The sequence below is a fragment of the Stenella coeruleoalba genome, assembly GCF_951394435.1.
Source record: "Stenella coeruleoalba genome assembly, chromosome: 2".
Taxonomy (NCBI): Eukaryota; Metazoa; Chordata; class Mammalia; order Artiodactyla; family Delphinidae; genus Stenella; species Stenella coeruleoalba.
Genome location: NC_137147.1, coordinates 163,742,701 through 163,762,402, shown reverse-complemented (window position 1 = coordinate 163,762,402; position 19,702 = coordinate 163,742,701). Strand labels below are relative to the sequence as shown.

Genomic DNA, 19,702 nt, shown 5'->3' with positions numbered 1-19,702 from the left:
CCCTAGGTTCTTTAGAACCATTTTTTTTTTTTTAGATTCCATATATATATGTGTTAGCATTCGGTATTTATTTTTCTCTTTCTGACTTACTTCACTCTGTTTGACAGTCTCTAGGTCCATCCACCTCACTACAAATAACTCAATTTCATTTCTTTTTATGGCTGAGTAATATTCCATTGTATATATGTGTCACATATTTATCCATTCATCTGTCGATGGACACTTAGGTTGTTTCCGTGTCCTGGCTATTGTAAATAGAACTGCAACGAACATTGTGGTACATGACTCTTTTTGAATTATGGTTTTCTCAGGGTATATGCCCAGTAGTGGGATTGCTGGGTAATATGGTAGTTCTATTTTTAGTTTTTTAAGGAACCTCCATACTGTTCTCCATAGTGGCTGTATCAATTTACATTCCCACCGACAGAGCAAGAGGGTTCCCTTTTCTCCACACCCTCTCCAGCATTTATTGTCTATAGATTTTTTGATGATGGCCATTCTGACTGGTGTGAGGTGATACCTCATCCTTGAGGATTTCTTAGTCCTGTACTTTCCTCTAAGATCTTTATGACTAGTCATATTAGGTTAAATGTAAGAGCAATATGTTATTTAAGCTGTTTGAAGAAAACTTATTTACTTAACGATTTTCCTCAGAACTGACCTTTGGTGGAGTTAAACTGCTTCTGGAAAGTGTCTCTAAATTGAGAGGTTTTCTTTTTAGGCAAAAATTTCAAAGGGCTCTTCTCATTATTTGAGACTTTAAAATTTTCCTGCCCCTCACATTTTCATTTTTTTTTAGAGGTAAGAAACCTTTTCCATTTTTCAAGTGTTAGACTCTTATTTTTTAATATAAATTTATTTATTTTAATTTATTTATTACTTTTGGCTGCCTTGGGTCTTTGTTGCTGCGCGTGGGCTTTCTCTAGTTGCGCCGAGCGGGGGCTGCTCCTCATTGCAGTGCGCGGGCTTCTCATTGCAGTCACTTCTCTTGCTGTGGAACATGGGCTCTAGGCGCGTGGGCTCTAGAATGCAGGCATGGGCTTCCCTGGTGGCGCAGTGGTTAAGAATCCACCTGCCCATACAGGGGACACGGGTTCCAGCCCTGGTCCAGGAAGATCCCACATGCTGCAGAGCAACTAATTCTGTGCGCCACAACTACTGAGCCTGCACTCTAGAGCCCGTGAGCCACAACTACTGAGCCCATGAGCCACAACTGCTGAAGCCCAGGCGCCTAGAGCCCGTGCTCCACAACAAGACAAGCCACCACAATGAGAAGCCCGCGCACCGCAACGAAGAGTAGCCCCTGGTCGCCACAACTAGAGAAAGCCCACGTGCAGCAACGAAGACCCAATGCAGCCAAAAATAAATAAATTAAATAAATTATTTAAAAAAATTAACCAAAACTTCTGTTCATTTGAAACATGACTGTGACAGTTCATGTAGTTTCTAAAATGTTCATTTTTGTCACTGTTATTTATAATGATATAAAGACTTTTAAAGAGTTCTTAGCAAATAATTATGAAGTCTATGGTCTGTATAATCTATATAGAGATTATAGAGACTATATAATGTAGTCCCTATAATCTATGATCTATAGATAGGTTTTATACTAATTAGTTTTAGCTACTATTTAGTTTGCCATTTTATTCACTGTGATATTTTTCTTCAAGGTGGTGCATTTAAAGAGATCCTTTGGAAACATTAATATAGCTTTAAGTAAAGCCTGTTTTAAATTAATGATCCTATAGCAATAACTATAAATTGTATTCTGAGCAATTGAAATCAGGTGTCTTTCTGTAGTTAATTGGATATTTTTATTTCTAGGGATGCTTGGAGTTCATTGGGTGATATGACCAAAGAGGAAGCCATGATTGCATACGTTGAAGAAATGAAAAAGGTAGGGAAAATAATTCACAATAGAAAATAAAACTACTTAGAGCAGTTTTTTAAAAAAAATATTTATTTATTTATTTATTTTGGCTGTGCCAGGTCTTAGCTGTGGCCCACGGGATCTTCGTTGAGGCATGTGGGCTCTTTAGGTGCAGCATGAATGTGGGATTTAGTTCCCCGACAAGGGATCGTACCTGGGCCCCCTGCACTGGGAGCACAGAGTCCTACCCATTGGACCACCAGGGAGGTCCCTATTTAGAGCAGCTTTGATTTAGTTTTGTTATCAAGCAAATTAGCTGCTTTGTTTTTAGGAACAAAGAGATTGTAATGTGTTAAAATATAGAATCTAGATTATTGAGCTTATCAGGGCTTTATCTGTCTCATCAAAGTTCATCTTAAGGTAAATGTTTTTTCCTTCAGATGTGTCACATTGTGGGGACATGCTATTTTCTTTTCTTTTGTTTTTTCAACTAAATTTATTTATTTTATTTTATTTATTTTTGGCTGCATTGGGTCTTTGTTGCTGCACGCGGGCCTTCTTGAGTTGCGGCGAGTGGCTACTCTTCGTTGTGGTGCGCGGGCTTCTCATTGCAATGGCTTCTTGTTGTGGAGCATGGGCTCTAGGCACGTGGGCTTCTGTAGTTGTGGCACACGGGCTCAGTAGTTGTGGCTTGTGGGCTGCACAGGCTCAGCAGTTGTGGCATATGGGCTTAGGTGCTCCGTGGCATGTGGGAATCTTCCCGGACCAGGGATCGAACCTGTGTCCCCTGCATTGGAAGGCGGATTCTTAACCACTGTGCCACCAGAGAAGTCCCGTGTTTTCATTTTTTCATCTTTCTTATCTTTCTCTATCGTTGACTTCTGCAGAAAGTATATAGATAGGAATCTTTTCAAATACTGATTTCCCTTACTCAGGAGTGTGGGACTTAACTGGGCTGTCTTGAAAACATTTCTGTTTTCAAACTTTTTATGAGAAATAGGTAAAAAGACTGCCCAACAGTATTCTCATACAAGTGTTGACTCATAAGTTGAGATGTTTCTATCACTGGATTTATCAGTAACAAGCATTTTTCTGTGAATGTAAAAATCCTTCAGAAGCAGAATAAGACAAGGATGCTTTTAGTTTCTCTGGTAACTAGTTAAGAGGGCATTCTTTATTAACTAGCTCTTCAAGGAGCAAATTAATGAAGAAATCATGGATTTTTAAAGATGATCTTACTGCCTTTTTATAAAGGAACATTTGTATTGATATGTTGGTAATGGATCAGAAGTTGTGAAATCTAGATATGTATAATAATCTTAAATAATCTTTGAACATAGAGAAAATATGTAAAAAAGGAATATTTTTTTGCCAGATGCTTTGATAGTATTAATCTCTGTAGTAATTTTTATTTGGTAGATTCAGAGTAATTTGTTTTGTTTTAATGTCTTCTACATTGCTCAAAGTTGTGCACTTCGTTACATTTTCACAATTTTTATTTGGTGGACTTTGTTTTTCTATAAAAGAGGTCAGAGCGTAGTTCTTTTGGCTGTTAAGTGTATCAGTAGCAGAACAAAGGAGTCTTTCAAAAGCAGAGAGAGAACGATAATGTACAGCTTTGGTTTGATAACATTCTTTTTTCTTTAAATATTGTTATAATCTTTCCTCATTCCCTCCATTTTAACTATTTAGTGGTAATTACTTTTAATTGTATGTTGTAGATTGATACAGAAAAGACGTGTGTATATATATATCCTATTATTTAAAAAAAGAAAGAAAACGAATAATGGTATCATATTAAACATACTGTGCAGCTGCTAGCTTTTTGCCTGTAAAAAAAAATTTATAGATATTTTTCCAGTCAGCACACACAGAACTAATCATAGTCTTTTTAATATCTGCAAAATATTCCATATATAGAAATACTTTATTTTGTCAGTCATCAGTTGATGGTTCTTTATTTGAATACTTTTTCACCTAATTTACCTTGCTCTTTAAACTTGATGATTCTAAATTGGCCCGTAGTTATGAAGGTGTCTGAAAGTGGTTGCCATTTCCTACTTTACTTGACACCCTTTTAAAAACACTACCTTGGTGTTAAAGAACACACAATAATTTTACTCTAACCCCACAATTTTCTATTTTATTTTACATTAGGGCCTTTAGTGCTTAATGCACAATCTATGGCTTATTGTATAAAATTTTACACGAAGCTTATGTAAAATAGTTTTGAAAATGAGAACGCTTTTAAATCTTTACTTGAAATTTTCCTAGGGTGGTATAGGCATCAATATGTAATTAACATAGATACTTTCAGGAGTCTGTAAAAGCACTTCAAATCTCAAAGTTATCAGTAAGTAAATTATAAATATATTATTTGGTGCTAGTGTGGATCACATTAATAGTTGGTTTTCACAGGATTTGTTTCTTTTGATTACAGATTCTTGAAACTATGCCAATGACTGAAAAAGTTGAAGAATTGCTACATGTCATTGGTCCGTTTTATGAAATTATAGAAGACAAAAAGAGTGGCAGAAGTTCTGATTTAACCTCAGGTTGGACTCTTTTACCTAGTTTTTCGTTCAGCAGCTGATACATTATGCATGCATTAATATTTATATTATATGTCTAATTTTTTTTTTTTACTTTCACATGCCAGTCCGAGTGGAGAAAATCTCTAAATACTTAGAAGGTAGGAATAATGAAATCCATGTGAAACTTTGGTTTAAAATTTATATGCCAAAAGAACTCTGCACAAATTTGTATAACTTATGGGCTTTTCACTCAAGAGTTTTCTTTCAAGCAAATACATTGCACAAACTTCCAAAATATTATAAACCTTAATTTTTTTTTTCAGAGTTTTAAAAAAAAATTTATTTTATATTGGAGCATAGTTGATTAACAATGTTGTTTAGTTTCAGTGTACAGCGAAGTGATTCAGTTATATACATATACATGTATCTATTCTTTTTCAAATTATTTTCCCATTTAGGTTATTACAGAATATTGAGCAGAGTTCCCTGTGCTATTCAGTAGGTGCTTGTTGGTATAAACCGTAATTTTTACCCTTAGGTTATTAAAACATGACAGACGGTTCATTTGTATACAAAATTATAACAGAATTCGTGGTTTTATTTTTATGATTCATATTTTCTATTTTGATTTATTAATTATATTAGCTATTATATTGCTATGGCTGAAATGACTTGCTAGCTAATTTTAAGTGAATATGTTTATAGTATGGTTTAACTCTAGTGTAGCTAGCTAAAACAAGACGTCAGTGAATTCACCTCACTTGGTCTTTTTTTTTTAGAGTTCTGTTTTCATGTTCTCAGTAACAAATTGAAAGTCTTATCTTTTTACGTACTAGCAGGAGCTGAATAATCTGCAGATTTGCTGGTATTAACCGTAAACAGTTGCTCTTTAAATTGTTTTAGAAAATAGAGTGAAATGAGCTCCTAAGAGTCATTCTAAATGACAATTATATATGTTTTAAATAAAAATCAGCCTGCCCATCCTTTTTTTTTCCTGGCATTCCATTCAAAAGGCATCTTTTACTAATTGATCAAAATATTCATCTTCCTGTTCTGTCATAAGGTCTGCAGTTTGTGTCCGCCACAGTAACTGATGGTGACTTTTACTGGGCATAACTCTGTACCACACCCTCTGTTTCTGATTTGTCTACCTAGAGGGGTCAAATATTAACAAATAATCTTCTTTATAATTCATAATTTTTCAAGTCAGAAAAAAAATTAAATGTTTTCTGTTTGTGAAGTGTGTTATTAGGATGCAGAGGGGAATAAATCAGGACCTGCTTTGGTTGTGTCCAGCTGACTGCCAGAGGCAAATGTTGAAACAACTATAGCTATAAAAACAAGGAAGAGTGAAAAATGATAATAAAGCCTCAGATCCATAATCCCTTAGCTATAATTTAAGAGTTCAAAAGGCTTGATAAAGCTTTTTTGATAACCCGTTTGAGAGCAAAACCTGTCCTAACATTACCAGGAGGAGCAAACCTTGACCTTAAATGACATGAGGCTATTTTAAGTTTTTATCCTATTTTGTACGGCTATTATATTTTGCTACAAATATCTTACTTTTTTTTTTTTTAGTGAGAGCCACCTTAGACTCTGTTGAAGGTGTCATATACTATACATTATGTATAGTATATGACCTTTGCAAAATTAGAAAACTCTGGATTTCAAATTGTATCTAGATCCAAGAGTTGTAAGGGATGCGGACCTATACCATAATTTATTTAACCTGTACCACTCTAATGGAATTTAGATCGTTTCCTCTTCTGATCTTCAAAAGATGCTGCTGAAAGTAACCATGTACAAATGTCACTTTACATATGTGTAAGCATATCTGTAAGAAATTATATTAGAAATATAATTGTTGGATCAAAGGATGTGGGCGTTAGATAAGTGTTTCCAATTTTGTAAGATATTGCCAACTTGCAAGACAGTTTGCAATCTTGAGTTTGTTTCTTAAATAAAGAATCTTGTTAAAAGTAGCCGTTTAGGTCCAGTAGAACAGATTATCTATGTCACATGGGCTTTTTCAGAATATATATACATAGTAAGTTTTGAAATCAGGAAGTGTAAGCTCTCCAACTTTGTTCTTTTTCAACATTGTTTTGACTATACTTCTTTTTTCTGGCCGTGCCACACGGCTTGCGGGATCTTAATTCCCTGATCAGGAATCGAACCCATGCCCCCTGCAGTGGAAGTGCAGAGCCCTAACCACTGGACCACCAGGGAATTCCCATTTTTGACCATTCTTGATTCCTTGCATGTCCCTATGAACTTCAGAATCAGCTTGTCAGTGTTTGCAAAAATGGCCAGCTGGAATTTTGTTAGGGATTGCAATGAATCATAGATCACTTTTGGAAGTATTGTCATTCAACAATATCGTCTTCTAATCCATTTACTTAAATGTTCTTTAATTTCTTTCAATTGCTAGTTATTTTATTCTTTTGCTGCTATTGTAAATTAAATTTTCTAATTTCATTTTTCAATCGTTTGTTGGTAGCTTGTAGAAATACAATTAATTTTTCTATATTGATCTTGTATCTTGCAACCTTGCTTGACCATTTATTAGTTCTAATAGTTTTTTTGTAGATTACTTAGGATTTTCTATGTATAAGAGCATGTCATCTGCAGAGATCATTTTACTTCTTCCTTGTCAGTCTGGATGCCTTTTATTTATTTTTCTTGCCTGATTGCCCTAACTAGAACTTCCAGTACAGTATTAAATAGAGATGACAAAAGCAGACATCTTTGTCCTTTTTTTAAAAAATTAATTTATTTTATTTTTGGCTGCGTTGGGTCTTTGTTGCTGTGTGCAGGCTTTCTCTAGTTGTGGCGAGCGGGGGCTGCTCTTCATTGAGGTGCGCGGGCTTCTTATTGCGGTGGCTTCTCTTGCTGCAGAGCTTGGGCTCTAGGCATACGGGCTTCAGTAGTTGTGGCACATGGGCTTAGTTACTCTGCTGCATGTGAGAGCTTCCTGGACCAGGGCTCGAACCCGTGTCCCCTGCATTGGCAGGCGGATTCTTAACCACTGCGCCACCAGGGAAGCCCAGACATCTTTGTCTTGTTCCTTATTTTAGCAACAAAACATTCAGTCTTTTAACATTATGATTCTAGTGAGTTTTCTTAGATGCCCTTTATCAGATTGAGGAAATTTTCTTGTATTCTCAATTTCTTCAGCGTTATATTCATGAAAGAGTGTTGGATTTTGTCAAGTGCTTTTTCTGCATCCGTTGTGATAATCTTGTGGCTTTTATCCTTTAGTCCATTAATATGGTGTACTACGTTGATTTTTGGATGTTGAGTAGGGCTTACTAGTAATTCTCTGTGCTTTCTGCAACTCTCGTCACAGAGCTGCTGTGATGCTGTCAAGTAGTTTTGCTGCAACCATCCATTTGATGGGGGTTTTGGGGATTCCCTGATGCTTTGTTTTGTTGAAGGTGTCTGTGGGTGGTGAGTGTTTCTGTTTTTTATTTATTTTTTTGTCAATTGTTATTATTTTTTATTTTCTGGTTGTCAGGGAAAGAGTAAGGGAGATCCAAAAGCTATGCTGCCATCATGATTCTCTAAGAGAGAATAGACCATAATGCCTATGATAGAGTTGAATTTTTACTCCTTAGTTCTACTAATTAGGGAATATAATAAGAATAAGAATATAGGCCCGACTGTTTAAGATGAATGGAGATTTTATATGTTATTTGGGATGCATGGGAGCATCCAAAATGGACTTGTATAATTGAAAATAAAGCCCAGCAGTTTATGGAGGAAGACCACTGTTTTTGGCCAAGAACCACTTAGGATGCCTTCAGTATCTCAGAGTTACAGAACTATAATTCCCAATATCACAGAATGGGGTCTAGTAACCGTCAGCACTGGCATCACATTGGAGCTTTATGGCAATCCAGAATCTTAGATTACCCCAGACTTACTGATTCAGATCCTAACCTTTTAACTAGATCTTAGGTGATTCCTTTCCATGTTAATGTTTGAGAAGCTTCCATGTATTTACTCTCAAGGTATGACTTTGGGTAATAGGACAATTTGCCTTTTTAAGTGATTAATCACATTTACTAATGCTTTTTTTAAAAAAAGCTTAACTGTAAAGACATAATAATGTAAGTTGTGCACCTGAAGCCCTAAAGGTAATAAAAGGATAAAAAACTTTTTAGGGGCTTCCCTGGTGGCTCAGTGGTTAAGAATCCACCTGCCAATGCAGGGCATGCAGGTTCAAGCCCTGGTCCGGGAGGATCCCACATGCCACGGAGCAGCTAAGCCCGTGCACTGCAACTACTGAGCCAGCGCTCTAGAGCCTGTGAGCCACAACTGCTGAGCCTGCAAGCCACAACTGCTGAAGCCTGTGTGCCACAACTACTGAAGCCTGTGTGCCTAGAGCCCATGCTCCGCAACAAAGAGAAGCCACCGCAATGAGAAGCCCACACACTGCAATGAAGAGTGGCCCCCGCTCGCCACAACTAGAGAAAGCCTGCACGCAGCAACAAAGACCCAACACAGCCAAAAATAAATAAATAAATAAAGTTATAAAAAAAAAACTTTTTAATGTAGTCCAACTATAATATTGATAAGATTGCTTTTAGGGCCAAGGCTATGTATGTTTTCAAAATGCTAGCCTATAGCAACTGTCTCTTCATTTACTGTGTATTAAAGATCATCTCTTAACTTTACATTTTGATCGATGTTACCTTAAAATAATTTATCCACTGTCTTGTTCAGAAAGGATTTAAGATAGCTTTATCATTTTGTTGTGAACTGATAACTGGAGGAATTAATGTAATGTACATATATTTACTGTCAAAGAAAATAATACTGTTCATTATATGTTAAAATTCTAACATTTTACTTCAAGATTATTTTATTAGTTATTTGTGAATTACAGTATTATTTTAAAATTACAACATGATTGTGTGTTATAGCATTACAGATTAAATGGTCATTTCATATTTTAGATCTTGGTAATGTTCTAACTTCTACACCAAATGCCAAAACTCTTAATGGTAAAGCTGAAAGCAGCGATAGTGGAGCTGAATCTGAGGAAGAAGAGGCCCAGGAAGGCGTGAAAGGAGCAGAACAAAGTGATAGCGGTAATCTTTGGGTTATGAGCTAATCACTCTACATTAACTAAGGCGAAAGGCTATGGAGAGGTTTGGACTTATTTGGCATTGCGTGCAATTAGGGCACGTGGAGGGATGTGGGCTATTGACCCTATAACCAGGTTCGTTGTGGACCAAGAGGCTCTACTACAGAGTTCAGGGACAGCCAACCGTAAGCATAGATGGGTTGATGTTAATTGAAGGCAAACAAGGATAGGCCACTCCTCTAGATGTAAAGCCTGAAATGCTGCATTAGAAATGTATTCATTTAAGGTATTGTTTCCAATATAAATATGCGTATGTTACCAAGGAGACAAGTTAAATTCTCAATATCTTGTCAAGAATGGCATGGATTCCAGAGAATAGAATGCAAGCAGAGATTCTGATGAAGAGAGAATATTGGAATCGTGGGGTTCTGCATTAGGGGGGCCTTGTGAGTAAGAGTACCAGTGATTCTTGGGGAGACTAGTTTAGAAAGGGGAGGCAGAAAGACACTAAAACAAGCCATACAGCTTAGTTTTGCCTTCACTTTCCAGTAAAGGCTGACAAATAATACCTTCTTTGAAGGCTCTTTTTACTGGCTATGTAGACCTATATATGGCTGGGTCTCATAGAGCAATTTGCCTATGCCCGAAAGAGTGAAAAGACCTCAAGAGATTTATCTCTTAAAAGGGGTTCTAGAAGATTCACAGGGAACTGAAGCAGTTTTGAAACCAACAGTTTGGGTGAGCTCTCAGCATATAATTAACCCCTTTTCAAGGAGCACCCCATCTCTCTGATCCACGTAGGAAGCCCTTCAAATGGATTATGATAGGCTGGGGAAATGACTACCTGATATTAGAACATAGTGTACAGAAGTTTTCCTACAGTGAATTTTTATGAATCTTTCCATTTTCACATAAAAGATAAGAAAATGATGAAGAAATCTGCAGACCATAAGAACTTGGAAATCGTTGTCACTAATGGCTATGAAAAAGACAGCTTTGTTCAGGGTGTACAGAACGACATTCATGCCAGTCCTTCCCTGAATGGCAGAGGTGCTGAGACAGTAAAATCTGCAGATCAAAACTTGGAGCAAACGGAAGAAACTGCTGTCTGCGTTCACCAAGGTACTGTCACATCAAAGTTGTTTCTCTGGCTTCTTTCTTATGAATAATATATTCTTTTAATAATTTTAGGATATTTAGGAGCTGTTGAGAATTTTAAAAACCTCTATTCAGTAACATGTTAAGGTTTATTAATATTATAAGGGTTTATAGCTTTGAAAGACCAAAATAGGGCCAAGGCTTTTATATTTTTCTTGAAATATTTTTTTATTGTGTTTTTATATGGAATTTTAAAATAAAGTCTTTGAAATTTTTACTTTTATTACTGATGTTTCTTTTAACTCACATCTCTAATTATATGATACTTTTGTTCTCAGGTCAGCAAAATAAGGTATAGTCGTTTCAAAAGTTACGGCTCTAGGAGTGAGCCTATAGTGTGTATACAGTGAATTATTGACATTGCTGTAATTCACTAGAGAAACCAAGAAATACCATTTCTTAATATAACAACCAAATGTGCACAGTTGCGTCCCAAATTTAGGGTCCTAGCCGGTAGTCAGTTTTTTCTTATAAAGTTATTAGGTTTTTATAAGTTTGATCTGGACAGTGTCTTTTTATAATTCCATGATAAAATACTTTGTAATCTTTTTACATAAAAATTACTGACTAAATTTAAAATTTTGGTAAGTTAAAAGAAAGTAAATCAAATTTATCTCCCAATATGAAATGGTAAATCAAATTTATCTCCCAATATGAAAATAATATAGAGCAGATAAATTTTGAAAATGTAATAAATGCATTTGTCTTCAAATAGAGAATAATTATTCTACCCAGACATTTGTATATATTTAGATGTAAATGATGATCATGTTGAAGATGTTTCAGCAATTCAGCATTTGACGAGTGATTCAGACAGTGAAGTATACTGTGATTCCATGGAGCAATTTGGACAAGAAGAGGTAAAAATGACATTTTTTAATTGGTAAATTTTCAAAGTGATATCAGAATTCCATGCATAACTTCTGTTAATAACAGATGTATATGCTGTTCACCACTTTGAAAACATACCTCTAACATGTTTAAACATTTGTATTTTGTTTTTTTGTGAATTAAAAAATATATAAAATTCCTGAATATTCAAAACTGTTTAAATATTATAATTTATAATGTATTTACAGTTATAAATATTCTGAGAGAGGTGGGATGGGAGGCAGAAAGTGAACTCCTTATGCTAGTCCTTATGTTTGAGACATTGATAACAGTCAAGAAGACTGAATAATTTCAAACAAATAAATCTGTTCTTCACATTGACTAAATACATTGGACTGAAGTTTTTTTTGTTTTTTTGCCGGCACGCGGGCCTCTCACTGTTGTGGCCTCTCCCGTTGCGGAGCACAGGCTCCGGACGCGCAGGCTCAACGGCCATGGCTCACGGGCCCAGCCGTTCCGCGGCATGTGGGATCTTCCCGGACCGGGGCACGAACCCGTGTCCCCTGCATCGGCAGGCGGACTCTCAACCACTGTGCCACCAGGGAAGCCCTGGACTGAAATTTTAAGTGGAAGTACTTTTCAAATTTCAGTTAATTAAGATTTGGTATTGAAAACTAACATTTGGAAAACCATTAAAAGTACATGAATTTTGTATTTTTCTCTTTGACAACTTTTTCTGATAACGACCAGGGTGGTTTTGACGGCTATATTTATGTTTGTTGTTTTTACATCCTCCCCCTGGTCTTTCCCCACCCCTGTTCTAACACAGTGGTTTTTAAATTTATTTTATTTTAAAATTAAATTAAATTATTTTTTTATTTTATTGAATTATAATTGATTTACAGTGTTGTGACAGTGCTTTTTTTTTTTTTGCTGTACGCGGGGCTCTCACTGTTATGGCCTCTCCCGTTGCGGAGCACAGGCTCCGAACGCACAGGCTTAGCGGCCATGGGCCACAGGCCCATCCGCTCCGCGGCATGTGGGATCTTCCTGGACCAGGGCACGAACCTGCGTCCCCTGCATTGGCAGGCGGACTCTCAACCACTGCGCCACCAGGGAAGCCTCATGACAGTGCTTTTTGAATACAGTAACTCTGGATATTTAAAATGTTTCTTGGATGAATAACTGAGTCATGAGCACAGTTCACTGCCAAACATCTCAGTTCTTTGCTGAGATGTGTATAAATCATCTCTATCCCATTTCTCCCCTACAGATGGGAGGCAGAATATGAATTGAAGACATTTTTTAGAAAAATAATATTTTCTATAATAACTTTAAAAAAATACCGCTTTATAAAACCAATCATTCTTCTATTGTCATGGAAACCTTGTGGTGTATAACTACATGCTTTACATTTGTAGTCTTCAGATAGCTTTACGTCAAACAATGGACCATTTCGCTATTACTTGGGTGGTAATCCCAGTCAGCCCTTGGAAAGTTCTGGTTTTCCTGAAGATGTTCAAGTATCTCCTGGGAATGGCAACAGGGGAGACACACAGGCGGCAGCAGTGGAAGGCAAAGGTGAAGTAAAGCACGGAGGAGAGGATGGCGGGAATAACAGTGGAGCGCCGCACCGTGAGAAACGGGCTGGAGAAAGTGAGGAATTCTCTAACGTCAGGAGAGGGAGAGGTGTGTAGCACTTGTTTTTTGTTCTCACTGTCTTTATAAACGAATTAATGAAATGGGGAGGTTCTAGATAGGAGAGGCACCAGGACTGTCCCTCTGCAAAGGGAATGTTGAAAGTTATCCTCGCGGAACATCTGACCATTTTCCTTTATGTCTGGTTCTCTCCTTTGACTCTACAGGGCATAGCAGTGTATTCTTTGAAGGTGTGGGAGAAAATATGTCTACTTCCACATCTTTTATGCAGTGTTTTAAGGTAGCCAAATTTATGTTTTATCACCTCCTTGAACGCTCACTGATTGCTCCAGCTGTGCTGCTGCTTTTTTCCTATTATAGGTGAAAATCTGAATTCCTTATTGTTTCCCATTTCCCCGCTTAGGTCAAAAGACATCATTTCAAGCTGATAAATCAAGTAATAGAGATAAAAGAACATTTAACAGTACAGAGGGAAACATTAAGAATATTAATGTGATCAGGTAATAAAGAGTTGAGTGGGGAAGAAAAGTAGGAATATTAATTTACAGTTGTTTATAGTAAGGAATCAATAGGTACTGTCAAAACAGCCATTTGAACAAAAACAAACCTTTCTAATTTATCAGAAAAAATACACATTTTTAAAAAAGCAGTGAAAACAAACCATGTAGTAAAACATTTTTTAAAACCCGTAAAACAATGCATAATATAAAAGACTTAAGATCAAATGTATTTGTGAAAGCAGTACAAGTAAAGAGGCTCTACTCACCTACTTGAAGAAGAAGGTGTTTGGATTGGTTCACAGAGCAAAGCATAACTTCATGCTATAGTCTACAGAAAGTAAAAAATAAAAATATAGGCAAAGGTATCTCACACAAATGCACATTAAAATAAGACAAGGTTAGTAATCTTGATATCAGGGAAGATTAATTTCAGGACAAAAAGCATTAAGATAAAGAGGGCCACTTGTAATGTGAAGGTGTGCAGTAGAGACTTAAAATTGTTAATATTTTATATAACATCAACACTTCAAAAAGCAAAATCTGCAGATGATATAAGGAGAAATAGGGAAAATCATATTAATATTCAGGAGACTTTAATATACTTTTTTTGGTCTATATGAGAGTGTAAGGACAAAAACATAACTAAGAATAATGAGAACCTTACTTAACATAATTAATTTGGTAAATCTTATTGGTAGTTATCAAACTGTGTACCATGGTACCTATGGAACCTCATAATTCTAGATGCTAATTTTTTCTTTGTTACCCTTATGACACCCAGGCAAGAAACTCTGGACTGTATTTCTTATTTATTGTCACCATTGTCTCCCCTTTTCTACATTTGGTCCATCAGATAAAACTGTAATTCATTCTCTCTAATGTCTTCCTTTCCAATTTGATAGCCAGGCCAAGCTTTTCGTTTTTCACTGATTCAGAAACCTCTTAAGCTTGTATGACTGTTCTTATTTTCTATTTAAATACATTCTCAAAGTGATCAGGATAATCTCTCTGTTTTTCTTTTGTTTTTTTTTTTACTAAGACACGTTCTTCCTATTGAAGAATATACAGTATTTTTTGTCTGTATATATGCCTATATATATATATAGGTCTGCCTATAAAGCCTACACTCCTCACCTTCACATGGAACTTGATTCAACCTGTCCTTTGCTCTTCCTGACGTTATCATCCTCATGTTTTCATCACTCTCCTTTTTAGCATCTACCTCAAATAAGTAAAGAAAATCTTCCCACTCCCACCACCGGCTTGCCCCTTCCATGTCTATGTCTTTCCTATCGTTTGGCATAGTCTTTTGTCTCTTCTTTGTTGATATTTGACTATCCCTTCATTCAAAATTCAACCTAAAGGAAAAAAATAGTGCTTTTGGGGAGTCTTTCCTAATAATTCACATTTAACTTTAATTAGTGGAATACTATATTATTTTAATATCCTTACACTTTTACACGCATTCCTTTTGCCAGGACTTTTATGTGCTCTGAATATAGGATAGGTTAATAAATCTTGATAGTATATTATAAAGCAGTAGGGAAAAAGCAGGCTCTGGGGACCCCTAGGGTAAGATAGTCAAGTGTATGATGGTCATAACATGTCCCCCCCCAACCTAATTAAATGAAGAAAAAAGAAGAAAAAAATATCAAGGAATATGGCAACAGCAACTAGATAAGGGACTCATCCTCGTACCATAAACTTTGCAAAGTATCAGAGAGACAGGACAATTAGAAAGAAACTAGAATAGATAGGAAGTTCTGTTCTCTATAGAAGCAGTGAGAATGAAGGTGAGTCAGTGAAATTTTGAAACAAACCTCTCAATTTAGTGGGAAGCAGACTGGAAGCCATAGTGGCTCGAGGGTGAAGACTCGGAGTGTCCTTCTGGAATCTTTTGGACACACAGCCAGAATGAGTGTAAGACTTGTTATTATTTTTCTCTTCCACCTCTGGTTGAGAAGGAGGCTGGAGAATGGGGCATAATCTGATGGAACTAATCACCTCTTGTCACAGAGGCTTAAAAAAAAAGAGAAGATACAGGGAGGATTGGGTAGCCTAGTGTCCAGGTCACCGAATTTCACATACCCTCCCGTCTCCCCTTCCCCTGGGGACAAGCAGAACCACAGCCAGAGCTAGAAGAAACTGGGGTTTGCTTTCAGACATGACCTCCCTCTTCTAGTTCTGACCTTGAGGACACTGAGGGAGGCAGGGGGAGATAATTGCTCAGTGATAATTCTCTGTCACTGCCAAAGGCCATCTGGCCTCTTATATGGAGGAAGGATCTGAAATATAAGGCCATCTATCATTTGAATATATATGTCATTTTATATATATATATATCGCTGATCCAGGAAAAGTCCCCAACACAGGGCATTTCACAATGTACAAAGAAAGAGAATAGAAAACAATTCCCCCGTTACCTCAGCCCCTACCTCTAGTCCCACTCAGAAGAGCCTAATATAGAAGCAGCAGACACTGATGATATCAAGCCTACAAGGTCAGGTCTGGGGCTACATACCAGTAGGGCAATGTCAATGTGGCAGGAAACCCACTCTATTTAGGTAGATTGATAGAGGTGCCTGTGTCATAGATAAACAAGCTGATAAAAACTGACCTGGGAACTACGTAGAAATCCTACAGACAAGGAAAAAATAAAAAGGAGAGTGGAGAGGGGGAAAGGCACTTAGGATGCAAACAAAAGATCTGTTTTGGAAGAATATATATGCCAGAAAACAGAACATTTTAGATAACCAGTATTCCTCACTCAATAAAGATATAAACACTTACAAATAGGAGATCGAAGCAGAGATGATAAGGCCTAAAAAAAGGAAATTGCATAGGTAGGGGGAAAATTGGAGGCATAAGTCATAGTTATATAAGTTATAAATACATTAGAAACAGTGAAGAAGAGAATTGACATGGCAGAAATGCAAGTCATTCATTTATTCAAGAAAGGCAGCTTATACAGTTTGGGCAGAGGGCCCCTCTTTACAAGAAAAAATACAAATTTGTGAATATTTAGTTAAGAAAAAGGTCACAACGTATTACTAGAACCTTGGATTCAGGTTTCTTTCTTTAGGTAATTTAACAAAATTGTTTATATGAAACGCTTCCTGTTTAAAATCTGACTTTACCCACCTACAGCTCTCTACGGCTCCCAGAAATCACAGGGGCCCGTACAGGGGAATGGGCTGATACTCCTGTCTTTGTGAAGGCGGTTTGAACACTGAGTATTACAAAGGACGTAGTAAAGTGAGCAGAGACAGCAGTAGTTCTCTGGCACCATCAGAACCCACTGACAGACCATCACAGAATATGTCAAGCTCTTAAGGATGCAGGAAAAAACTAAGCCTGAAATTCGACTTCCACTTTTTTTTTCTGTGTAAATTCCAGACCAATAGCTGAGTTCAGGAATGACCACTTCAAATTTTACTTGCTTTCAATACAAGAGTAGAGGTCTTCTTGAAAATGGCATCGAGCATTTCAGTGTACTCTTTGGGGTTTAACTTGGCAGATGGCTCCAATTCCATTTCACTTACAGCCCCAAACACTGCTTGATGCAAGTTCAGTTTTGGGAATCCTGCTTCTGTAGGGTTCCAGGATGCCAAAGGGCAATGAGGTAGACAATTTTCTGTTTATTATTTAAAATAAGACTTACGTATTATATTAGCAAGCATGTAAAACTTGTGATGTTCCATTTCTGCAAGGGTAAGGTAACATAGTAATACCTTTTACACACTGCAATATAAAACTGTTTTGGACTTCCCTGGTGGTCCAATGGTTAGGACTCTGTGCTCCCAATACAGGGAGCACAGGGTCGATCCCTGTTTGGGGAACTAGGATCCTGCATGCCACACAGCGAGGCCAAACAAACAAAAAACTGTTTCAGCCTTTGTGAAAAATAACTTGGCAACACTCATTAAGAACCACAACAAAATTGTTATCCTTTCCCAGGAATTCTTTGAATTTGTCTGACCTAAAGAAATCAACAGAAATTTGGACAAGAATTTATATACAAAGACATTCATTGCAAAGTTATTTGTAATCGCAAAAATTTGGAGTTACCCTAACTATCTAAAAGTGCAAAATGACTGAGTAAATTATTTCATGGTCTTACTAGTGAATTCATATAGCTGTTTCAGTGTTTTTGGAATTGGAGTAAAATTTAATGATGCACGTAAATGTTCATTATTTTTATATATATATATATATATATATATATATATATATATATATATATATATATATATATATATATATATATATGTTTTTTTTCTTTTGGCGGTACGCGGGCCTCTCACCGCTGTGGCCTCTCCCGTTGCGCCACAGGCTCAGCGGCCATGGGTCACGGGCCCAGCCGCTCCGCGGCATGTGGGATCTTCTCGGACCGGGGCACGAACCCGTGTCCCCTGCATCGGCAGGCGGACTCCCAACCACTGCGCCACCAGGGAAGCCCCATAATATTTTTTAAAAGTAGGACACAAAATCACATATAAGGGGTAATGCCAATTCTGTAAATATACGCGTAGAGAAAAGGACGTATGGATAGACAACAAAATGTTAATAGTGGTGAGATTTCAATATAAGTATAATGGAATTTATAAGAAAAACCATTTAAAAACCTTTTGGGAGGCTTACAGTGATCAAATAGGAAAACATGGCTATTTAGTGTAGCTTTTAATACTCCAAAGAAACAGCCTTCTATTTTTTCAATCTTGTTACTGTATTAGTGAAGAATTTTTAAGAATGTACCCCAGATATGCATATTATTTGTGTATTATATACATTGAGTCATGTACTAGTATATTAGGTACATTATAAAACCTTAGCAAAAAAAAAAAATTAAGACTATAAATAGAAGTTTATACCTGTGTCAACTTCTTTGATTTTAATAGTTTATTTTGTGTACTTCCTGGTTGCTTCCACTCTACTTTGGAGATTTAGATCTCAAAGAAATAGAGGAAAAATGAAAAAAAAAACACAAAAGGCACCCCACCATTTCTACTTTTCTAAGAGTGATTAAAACTAACTTATTTTGCTCTCTTAAAATAGGGCACAGGATGCAACATTTGAGTGAAGGAAGCAAAGGTCGGCAAGTGGGAAGTGGAGGTGATGGGGAACGCTGGGGTTCAGACAGAGGGTCGAGGGGCAGCCTCAACGAGCAGATCGCTCTCGTGCTCATGCGCCTGCAGGAAGACATGCAGAACGTCCTTCAGAGACTCCACAAACTGGAGACGCTGACGGCATCGCAGGTAGCCTTCCTCGTTTGTCTTGTCTTTATCTGCTGTTGATCCCATCAAACAGTCTGTAATTGGAATCTGTGTTAATCTGATTTAAATGAACCATACAAATGATACCCAAAGCTTATTTTAGCAGTTAAGTAAGATTATATGTTTAGGGAACCAGGCTCAGATTATGTTTTATCAAGAGGTATATGGTGTGTTCCAATGATAAGAATATTCAAATACACTGATTTGAGTGGTTTTGCTAAGAAAGAGACAAATTCTGGATCCACAAAATGCTAAACAGTAACAGTTTACAAAATGCTTTTTCTTGTTAAACGTGTGATTTTTTGGTATGTGCATTTAATATCTGTCTTTCTTGCTAGACTATAAACACCGTGATTGTAGGGACTATATATATACTATTTTATTTACTGCTAAAGGACAGAGCCTTGTTCCAAGGAGGCGGGACAATAAATATCTGCTGTTAGATTAAAAAAAATCTGATTTACACACATCAATGGAGTTTAATGGTTTTAAAAGGATCTACTTTTGAAAATATTATTTCAGAAAAGACTGACCCAAAAGCCAAATACCACTTAAAATAATTGGAATTTTTCAGCATATAAAATTAGCAGTACCATGTTGGAGACAGGAAGAAGAACCCGAGAAGAATAAGAAGTGTTGAACAGTGCAGTTTGTGGCACTAATAGAGACCACAGCTAATGTCCTAGGGTTCACCATTGAAGGGCCATCCTTTTGTAGTAAGCATTGTCTTCTATCTTGACCTCTTTTTAAAATGCTGTGGAGGTAATACACTAACTTACCCATTC

General features: G+C 36.8%; 2 protein-coding genes across 13 annotated transcripts in view; one reads left to right on the top strand and one right to left on the bottom strand.

Annotated features, from left to right (window-relative positions):
• Positions 1-19,702, top strand: part of ACBD5 (acyl-CoA binding domain containing 5) — a gene marked incomplete at its 3' end in the record, with an annotated part of 35,918 nt that overhangs the window by 6,608 nt on the left and 9,608 nt on the right. For 8 of the 12 annotated variants that reach the window (XM_079912689.1, XM_079912688.1, XM_079912686.1 and 5 more), the window contains exons 4-11: positions 1,825-1,897; positions 4,311-4,425; positions 4,530-4,562; positions 9,366-9,500; positions 10,415-10,618; positions 11,408-11,514; positions 12,907-13,174; positions 18,700-18,899. In XM_079912689.1, coding sequence (XP_079768815.1) covers positions 1,825-1,897; positions 4,311-4,425; positions 4,530-4,562; positions 9,366-9,500; positions 10,415-10,618; positions 11,408-11,514; positions 12,907-13,174; positions 18,700-18,899 — 1,135 coding nt within the window. The remainder of the gene's footprint in view (positions 1-1,824; positions 1,898-4,310; positions 4,426-4,529; positions 4,563-9,365; positions 9,501-10,414; positions 10,619-11,407; positions 11,515-12,906; positions 13,175-18,699; positions 18,900-19,702) is intronic. The other 4 variants (XM_079912693.1, XM_079912694.1, XM_079912695.1 and 1 more) reach the window with 2 other exon arrangements.
• MASTL (microtubule associated serine/threonine kinase like) overlaps positions 13,213-19,702 on the bottom strand; it is a 59,459-nt gene continuing 52,969 nt past the window's right edge. Inside the window, exon 13 of the mRNA XM_079912685.1 lies at positions 13,213-13,972. The gene's annotated coding sequence lies outside the window, so the exon portion shown is untranslated. The remainder of the gene's footprint in view (positions 13,973-19,702) is intronic.